At 44.2% G+C, this 10,072-nt stretch overlaps 1 protein-coding gene across 5 annotated transcripts in view; it reads right to left on the bottom strand.

Annotated features, from left to right (window-relative positions):
* The window catches only part of Pgant7 (N-acetylgalactosaminyltransferase 7), a 40,155-nt gene that overhangs the window by 7,285 nt on the left and 22,798 nt on the right, over positions 1-10,072 (bottom strand). For 4 of the 5 annotated variants that reach the window (XM_075698902.1, XM_075698907.1, XM_075698906.1 and 1 more), the window contains 3 exons: positions 8,234-8,452; positions 5,859-5,957; positions 110-259 (listed from right to left, as the gene is read on the bottom strand). In XM_075698902.1, the coding sequence (XP_075555017.1) occupies positions 110-259; positions 5,859-5,957; positions 8,234-8,452 (468 nt within the window). The remainder of the gene's footprint in view (positions 1-109; positions 260-5,858; positions 5,958-8,233; positions 8,453-10,072) is intronic. The other variant, XM_075698903.1, reaches the window with a different exon arrangement.

Here is a 10,072-nt window from a genome sequence, read left to right as displayed (position 1 = left end):
AAGCACCAGTTTTCTCCCTCTCTAACGCTGTGAAACTATGCTCACGATAGAAACGTGACAAGAGGGTTGATGGGTGCGTGGACCACGCCTTTCAGGCAAGCCTACTCACCACACTGTATTCCCAGGGCCCATCCACAGTTCCGAGTGAGCAGTACACCACGTCCATGCTATTCGTATTGGCATCCATGCACCGCTCGCCCAGGCCCAGTTGGCCCTCCGCATTGAGCCGGAACACCTGCGAGCGTCGCCGCAAGACACGCTAGCGTGGTGGGACGACGGGATATGGGCCACGCAATCAGTTCAAGAGAGCGAGAACTGTCAGTTTTAGAAACCTTCACCACCTTGGGAGGCTGTTGCAAAGCACATGCAACTCAGAGCGAATGGCTGGGCGAGCAGCGATTGAGCGTGTCAGTGGTGGAGGCTGGTTTCAATGGGCTGTGTTACGTAGTTGCAGTGTTACAGCATTACACAGTTGCATGGTTGTTAACAACTGCACGAAGCCAATGAGAGGTAAAGGGAAAAACATTCTCGCTTTTCATTGAAATTCAGAAACAGCAATGAAAATGGAAATTGAAGTGGAAGGCAACTTGCTTCCAAAGGGAGCTGAACCTGCAACTGCGGCACAACGCATGTGATGCTTTGCCAATGGAGCTACGGTGGCGGCTGTCCCACCATCAACTTCCTTGAGTAATTTTGTATGTGTACACGACATGTAAAGTGTTTGAGAACACAGCTTCAGATCTTCATGATGTTAACATTCTCGTTCAGCCCTTCTAAGTGCCAAACGTTGTCTTCACCAAACCCTTTGTCACCTATCTTAGTACATTTGTTCCAGTGTAGCAGCCTCCAGCCTGACACACGAGACACCTGTGCGCTTTCCTTGGCTTCATTTGTCTCTTGGCTTGATATGGCTATTACTAAGACAAAGATCAAGTCCCTCGGTCCTTTGACCCTGCTCACATAAGTCGCATGGCTGCATTTTAAGAAGTGACGAGCTGCTTTTCTTGCATTGGATTTACAGCTTTCTTCTATTGATGCATTTGGTAGAGCCTTCATATTTTTCATCCGTTGATGATGAGATTTGTGCACGTGTATAGGTGTACACTGCCTAGCTGCAATAAGACCACTGTCGTTAGTAAGCGCTGTGTTGTCTCCTTTTCTGTTTGCCCTTGTTTTGCTGCACTGTCCTGAACTGTGTGCTGTTTCAGAAGCAGGGATCTGTAAATAGTCAAAACTTTCAAGTAACGAATCGAATATCGTCCTATTCAATTTGATTTCGTTTTCAAACACACAGTCGCTATTCGAAAGTCCGAATATTTCTCGAATAGTTCTTTTAATGCTTTGCGTCATCGGCTGTACATGATCAGACATGAAATTGGAGCAAAGATAACTATACTCCCATCCACAGTGGACATTACATGCAAGATCATGCTGTTATGCTCGGAGAGCCAGAAGGTATATAAGGTATATGCGAAGGAATACAGAGATTTTAATTGGCCAAAAATGCTGCCTTTCCAAACTGCATGCAAGACCACGTATCCTCCAAAGAGCCCCAAGTTAGCAAACAAACTGCTTAGTTGTTCTTTATGCTCCCTTTGTGCTTTTAATAAAGCATGCTTTAAATAATGTGCAGTGTAATTATATAAACATTATGCTGTGAATGCCAGGATGTGAAAGCTGCTTGATAACAATGTTGAGAAGGCTGCACGTTATTTGCAAACTACATGAAAAATATTCAGATGCTATTCTATTTGCACTCGATTAGGTCTCAAGAGATAATACAGTAGAACCTCGTTGATACGTTCCCGTTACATACGTTTTCCCGGCGCCAACGTTCAAAATCGAGAACACAGAAAATGACCCAATAGAGCTACGCTCATTTTTTACCGGTTCATACGTTCCCGGAAAATACGATTTTTTCGGCGCCAACGTTCGCTACGTCGCCAAACTGCGATCGCATGATACGGTTTCCGGCCGCTAGATCCCACGTAAACAAGAAAACGCGCGAGGCGCACGCGATCGTGAAGTCTATAGCTGCCCGCCGCGGCAGCTTCACCGCAATACTCGCCCGCCCGTCTCGCGTGAAAACGCAAAAGCGCACTCAGTTTTTCATTTCGGTGCCAATATTCTGCGAGGTCGTCGCACGCGGCATTCACAGCTAGCACTGCATGCCAATCACATTGCGATAAGCATCTTCACCTATCTGTTCCACAGCGCGCGGTGCCGTCGGAAGCGTAGCGCAAGCTTTTCATAGGCGATAACCGAAACGCGTCTCTGTTCCCTGCTGCAGACTGCTATCGTGTACATTTTCAGGCCCCACGTGAACAAGAAAAGGCGCGAGGCGTGCGCTATAGAGAACAGTCTATACACAGCCGCCCGTTTCACGTGAAAATGACGGCGCGCACAGTTTCTCATTCCGATACCAGCAAATCTCCGCCCGACTCGTCGCACGCCGCATTCACAGCTATACTGCCGCCAAACCTGTTGCGATAAGCACCTCCACCTATCTGTTTTACAGCGCGCGATGCGCAGTACCACTGGTAGCGCGTACTGCACGCGTTCAGTGGGCGATAATCCAAACGCGCCACCGGTCTCTGCTGCAGGCGGGGCGCCGTGGGCATCACGTTTCGTTTCGGCGGCGTCCGGCTTCGCCCACCAGCTCTATTTCGGCGCGGTTTCCCGTTACCCCCGAAACACCACGCTATGGGAAAACAACAAAGCGCGTCTCGGACCGCCGGTGCACTGCCAGCTCGACGCGCGTCTCGGGCCGCCAGAGCAATACCAGCTCGACGCGCGTCGGCGTCTCGTGCCGCCACGATCCGCGCGACGCTTCGCATTACGTAAGATGCCAACAATTGGTTGAGTCGGTCAATAGTTTTGTTTACTTCGGATAGTACGTTTTCCCCGTTCGCACGTTTTTTCTAGCGCTTCTTTTTTTTTTTTTTACGAAACGTACGAACCAGGTTCTGTATTCGCAGACCCCCATTCAGAAGCCATGCAGCACCCGCTAGCCCAATGTGGTGCACTACTGCATTTTAAGAACCACCAAAGCTGCACATTGTGTATATATATATATATATATGCATTCTTCCATCACAAGCTTTACAACTTTCGGCTACAATTCGACCGGTTCAAGGAATGTGAGGAAAAGCGTCACAATTAAGTCCTGCGTGTGCCTGGCTTACTCCAATGTGCTACAATGCATCTGCATGTGCGACACGGAGCCGTATACAGTGTAAACTCACTATAATGACGTCACAACCAACGTGAAAAATGCTTTCGTTATATCTGATATTCGTTATAAGTATACATCCCTTCCAGGCACTATGTACACAACATATACATGCCAAGATAGTGCATCGAAAGCAAAAGCACTGGTGAAGATATCTATGCTTAAAATATACTGCATATATCTCGAAACACTTCTTATTGGAAGTTTTAATAATATGTATAAAGTGCCATAGTAAAACAACTTGGACAGTTGTACGTTTGATTTCAGTGTCATTATGTTGTCATGTGGCGGATTCACTTCTTTCAGTGTTTCTCCCAAGGTTTTGCGTCAAGCATATTATTCAAGTGGTTGCATAGGTGTTCCCAAGTATGCTAGACACGAACAGTTCATGTACACACATCTAACATTCCTACGCACAGTTTTCGCAGGGAGTCCACATTCTGTAAAGTTGAAAAAGCTCACTGAAGAATTGATAGTTCTAGATTCACTTTGCATCTGTATACTTTCTATGATTCTGAAGATGCAAGAGGGACTAAATTTCAATGGACAGAATTTAATTGCCACCTGAAGGGAATGTATTCATTACGTGCCAACGTAAGTGAGAAAGCTTTTAGATTTACTTTGTTATATCCAATAATCTGTTATATCTATTTTCGATATTCGTGTTTCAACTGTAAAAGAAGTGAAGCAGGAACTGAGGGCTAAGGAGTGACAATGAGCACCTGCAGATGTGTCCTGTGGCAAGACTGTTCACACACAAGCAGTCTTACAACCTCGAGAAGGCTGCAGAGAAGTGCAACATTCACATTGTCCCTTTGAGCACAGGATGACCTGTCACGAATGCGTCACTTGGTATGAATGATGCAAGGAGAGTGACGGATGGTTGTGGGAAAAAACCAACCGCACACTCTGTCGAGTGCAAAAGTTCGGTGGCTTTAACCGATTCTGCAGTTCCGTGGCAAATGCTACATCAACCAGATGGAGCTTAAGAGACCACAAGGCACTGCGGCCCTGTGCTCTCTGTTGAAGCGCTGCGACCAGCAGTGTCATCTACCTGATCAGCTCTGTATGTGCAAATGCCCTCCAGCTTTCAACTGCCTGCGTGTTTTGAGATAGCTCTATAGGCAGGTGGATAGGAAAATGATCAAGGCATTTCACATCCAAAAAGTAACAGACAAGTGCTGAAGCACTCCATCACTGGCACTCAGCCACAAAGAGGCTAGTTATATTGAAGAAAAAAGATATTATACAGATAGAACACACATGTTGGAATCTGCATGATGCGAAGTTTTCGCAAGCACTTATAAAGCTAAATGCGATGCATAGAACTGCCTTTGTTGCCATCCTATGCAACGTATGATATCATGCAATGTTTATGTTCATGCACCACACAGGTCGCAGCTTTAATGTCGTGCAATGTCTTATGCTTATGCACTACATTGTTCACAAGCTGTGCTGAAATGCAAACAGCAGTTCATGCGAATACATGCCACAAGACATATTGACGCAGTGATGTCACGAGGACAAAAACGGTGCTTCATGTTTTTCCAGGAAAGAACTGCAAAATGTGTACACACAGAGAAATGCTATGGAAAAGACAGTGGTAAGGTTGACTACTATTCTCGCTTTTCATTTCAGTATTGTATAAATTTTTCACCTCTGCGATTTGAAGTTAGCGCACTTTATCCTGCCTATTTCTTCTTCTCTTGCACCTGCTTGGAAAGTGCCCACATTAGCCCAAACATCATCATTAAGCCCAGCTTCTGTTGCACAGTGAGAGCTGTCACATGAGCATGTTTAAAAATTACCAACCACATTGCATGAAAGTTTCCTTCCGAATTATTTAATCGACCCACTACAGTGCTGCCGTCTAAGATAACGGCAGGAAACTGACGGGATGGGGCCCTGTCCACCTTTGGTGCTGGAAAGCTGGAATAAGCATAATTAACAAGCTGTACTCTTCCAAAGGAGTTATCGACAGGATCTTGCAGGTGAGACGATTGCATCCACCTCCTGCTGCTCTCTGATGTCTAAGGAAAGAAGTACAGACGAACCTGAATACTGTAACGGATGTGGATATAATGAAGTAAGCCAAACATTTTTCTCACCAATATTAGTGTGCAATGAGTATATGCTTATAACGAGTATTGGATATAATGAACGTATTTTTGTGTTGGCTGTGATCTCGTTATATTGAGCTTTACAGCTGCATACGTATGGTTGCTCTAGATCTCTTAAAAGCCTGCTTGCCTTCACAAAAACCATTCTTTTGCACAAAACAAGAGCGCTGCCAGGTGCTGTAGCATAGCTTTCAACACTATAAAGCATGGTAAGTTATATGCAACATTGTTTTCTTATTTTATACCAGAGCTAATGAGAAAAAGAAAAGTGGACAGCTACAAATGAAAGCTACTTTACCTCATACTTAATTGTGCATAAAGAGTTTATGATTAAGTGGTATTTGCCATGGAAAACAGAAAAGCCAAGAAGGAGGCACAGGTCTAGGAAGTGGTGGGCAATGAAAGGAAGTTGGCTAGTGCAAGCATGCTTTAGAAGCTGAAGGAATACAGTTAGGTTGGCCCCCTGCGAAGTGAGGGAAAAAAATCAGCACAAGGGGGACACGCACCTGGTTCCCTCCGGTTCCGTGGCAGGCCGACAACGCTGCAGTTGATGGCGGATGAGCGCCCATGGCATCGAGACACTGGCCGGTTGCATCATGCCTGATCTGCACAGGTGATGGGCGAGAATGTGTAACAGTTTCATCATGTGAGCGTATAGAAACATGAGCTACAACTGTGAGCACCAAGCGAGCGAAGGTTGAAAGAATAAAGAAAAAACACAATGTCCCCACCACCTTGCTATAGTGTCACATTATTGGCTTTTATATGCAGGTCTTCAATACACAAGTTTGTTAACACACAGTTCAGGTTTGGTTGTGCAATGTAATACAAATTAATATCGACATACTCCAAATACAAGCAACTGCCAGACAGCCGGCAGTCTATTTCATTCAATGACAAAGCTGTACCTGCATGTCAGCAAATTACACATAAAAAGAAAATTCTTCCGCCCATAACACGAAGCAGTGGCTTAATATCTGGCAAAATGTAACGTGCAGTAAGTGTTAAGACTGTTTTGTACGGTGGTCGTCGGAGTGAACATTCGCAGGGTGAAAGTGGGCGAACTCCTTTCGAGAAGTAAAAGAAGTGCGAGTAGTATTCATTTATGGAAATTGCGGCCTCCCAGCCGTGAAGTTGAAAGACAGCTCTTCTTCCTCCTCTTACCAAATCCAGACTTAGCCACAGTCTCTACTAAAACAAGCCTTTAGCTTCTTACTGCTGTACTTGCTTGGCTTTTTTCAGATTTGTGTTTGGGCTACCCTGCTAACAGGCCTCATGCTATCCTTGAAGAAAACTAGACGACGGCAGTGCTATCCAATAAACATGCAACATGCAAAGAAGCTGACCGCTAGCAGATGAAGACTAATAAAGATAAAGCAGACCTGCTTAATCATTTTCATTACACATAGAAAAAAAAACTTAATTTAGGAACACTTCTGCAACTGGTAAGGTGACATGCTGGATCACGAAGAAGGCGCAGACGCCAGTTTTATAAAGTACATGGATGCTGAGGAGCGGGCGTCAGCCAGTCGTGGAAGCTGCTGGGGCGATCGTGCCCTTAATGATTGGTATTCTTCACCGCTGTAAAATTGGCAGGGTGGCTAACTGGTAGAACCCTGGACTGCCAATTGATTGGCAGCATGCTCAAATTCCCCAGGCACAATGAGAATTTTTCTTTCTTTGTAATTTTCTCACAAAAGATTTGGGGATTCCGGCAACGACACCAGCGGACATCAAAAAGACCAGGGGAGCGAGCCCATTACAGCTGTCACTGTAGAAGGAAATGTCAAAGCTAAGATGAAAGCACGGCATCAAAAAAATTCTCAATCCATGCTGCTTCTCAACTTCAATAGCGGGCTTGATAATCAAGAGCCAGCGGCAACATGGAGTGAAGCTTTTCTTGTTGCGGCGCTTTACTTTTGGCTTTCTTGTTTCCCATTTCTTCGTGCGCCATGTTTTGACAACCTCATAACTATGCATATGTAACACGACAATCGAGCCAAACAAACTGTTGCTAATGGTGCTTTGCACCCCTCAGGCTTTCTGTGTGTCAAATGTTATTGCAGCAGTGTCCTTTGTTAATTCTGGGTCACATGTTAGAAAACTAGCATACCTGCTGTGACAGAAGACCAAGAATAGAATACATAGAATACATATACACCAAGGCCAGGTTAGCATCAAAAGAAGGACCTTCATTAAGCATTGTTCTTGCGTTCGCTTATTGTGATCTAACTAACACACTCTTTCAAAACTGATTGTTGTCTGTAGTTGTAAATGTTCTGATATTATATACTTTTCCTGTTCATGCGTGGATATTTTTGCCCCATACAGTCGAATATGATTAATTCAACTCTGGTTAACTCAATTTTTTTCAGAATTCGATCTTGACTGAAGGTCCCAGCCAGTGTCCATACATTTCTTTGGGACCAAACTTTTATTATTTTGATCCTGAAATTAGCCTTTGCCAGATAATTTGAACTTGCCTGGTCATCACGCAATGCTTGACCCCAATAGTGATTGCACTTAGTGATTTCAGTAGCAGTAGTGTCCGTCTTGGCGACACTTAGGATAGAGTGAATTTGACGAACTTGTGTCATATCTAGTTGAAAATGCCCAATTGCAGCCTGTCCTAGGAAGATTTTAAAGCGAGAATGGTAGCTCACCAACCGAATTATTACAGTATTTACCCGATTCTAACGTATATTTCTTTCTTACTTTTTTGCTTGTGTCTGCCTGCTTGCAAATTCCTTTTGCTGTGCACTGCAGTTATGTACCTTTGTTACTGTCCTACATCACAAATGCCATGTGGCATGTGCCTAGGATCCCAGGGTCCTAGGGATCCTAGGGAAAATGAAAACTGATTCTGATACTCAGCACTCGCCTCTCCCCAGTAGAGGTTCCTGGGCAGCAAGGGAAAGTTCTTGAGCACGTCGTAGGCAACATTCTTCATGAACCAGCGGAAGCTCTTGCACTTGAGCTTCTCGCGGAGTGCCAACTGCGTGCTCAGGTCACCAGCATCATAGTAGGTGGCCAAGGGCTCCCGGGTGTAGAAGTACTCCTTGTATTCGTCCATCCACACCTCCACCACCCGCTTGTAGTTCTGCAGGCATGATGTAACGAAAGGGGGAGAGTGTGCAAATTTTAAAGGATTCGGAGCCAGTGAGGTAGGAGTGTGCCTCGTGGCTTCCAATAGTTCCTCCATTCCGCAGCCACAGCCACTCCCGTTTACAGCGATAGCTCTTCCATTTCACAGCAATAGCTGCTCCCTTTTAGCGATAGCCCTTCCGTTTCACAGTAATAGCCGCTCCATCTCACAACATTTATTTATTTATTTTATTTGTGGTACCCTCAAGGTACATAGTTGTACATTACAGAGGGCAGGGGTGAGAATACTTTGCATGAGTAAAAAATACAGGATTAGTTCTAGGAATTCGAAGTGCAGGAAACAAAAGATGTTGAAAAAAAAAACTATAAAATATATACATAACAACAAAAGAAAAGACGCTTACATAATATGAAGTAATTAAATACACAAAGAGTACACTTTACTAGGCAGACAATGTCCACAAATAAGTATGTAATTATACAATTTGCTACCATACATTATTTCATGTTGATTAGTGCATTCTTAAAATGAGTTGGGTCAGTGATGCTTACTACTGATGTAGGTAGATTATTCCAATCGATTGAAGTCCTAGAAAGGAATGCTTGTGAGCATGTGACGGTGTTATGACGGGGTGCGTTAACTCTATGTATGTGAACACGACGAGCTGAATAATAAGGCACAGGGTAGATCTGGTATGCGTTGCGGTAGTAGATATTATGAAAAAGGGAAATGCATGATTCCTTTCCGTGAACAGATAATAATGGGATTTGAAGGGTACTCCTAATTAATGTAACACTAGCAGTGCGATGGTAGTTAGCTAGAATGAAACGAACAGAGCAATTTTGTACTGATTCGATTTCGTTAACTATGTGATCTGATGAGGATCCCAAACGGATGAGGTATATTCCAATTGGGGGTGGACGTAAGTTATGTACAACAGGCGTTTTAATCAAACAGGTGCAAGTGAAAAATTTCTCTTCAAGTATCCTAAGGAGCAGTTAGCTTTAAAAATGAGATATTGTACATGCTGCTTCCAGGAAAGACGGTTAGCTATATGAATGAATGAGAAATTCTTGTTGATAGCCACTCACTTTAGCAGCAATAGTCCCTACATTTCCCAGGGGTAGACCTTCCCTTTACACAATAGCACCTCCATCTTGCAATGATAGCCACTCACTCTAACAGTAACAGTTCCTCAATTTCACAGCGATAGCCACTTACTCTTACAGTGATACACCCTCACTACAGTGACAGCTCCTCTACCTCCTACATTTCGCAGTGCTGTTATGAACTTGTCCCTGCCGTTCAGAATGACACTGGCGTCTGTTGCTGATATAGTCAAATACTTGAAAAAACTAACACTGTAAACTGCCTTACCTAGGCATTGCACTGGTTTAATGCACATAAGCAGTGGTGCCACAAAGCCAACACAGATTAATCAAAGTCATTGCAGGTTTACTACAACATATTTAAGGACAAATAAGGGCCTCATAACAAAGTTACAGCTATCACTGTCACTGCACTGTGGATTAACCCGAAGCACCATGGTCATTTCCAGCAGGGAAAAAGCTGAATAGTTTAACTTGAAATTTTCAGCAACAGGTTGTGTGGACT

Source organism: Dermacentor variabilis, chromosome 7 (genome assembly GCF_050947875.1).
Source record: "Dermacentor variabilis isolate Ectoservices chromosome 7, ASM5094787v1, whole genome shotgun sequence".
NCBI lineage: Eukaryota > Metazoa > Arthropoda > Arachnida > Ixodida > Ixodidae > Dermacentor > Dermacentor variabilis.
The sequence above is the reverse complement of the archived record's forward strand: the minus strand, read 5'-3'. Positions and strand labels throughout refer to the sequence as shown.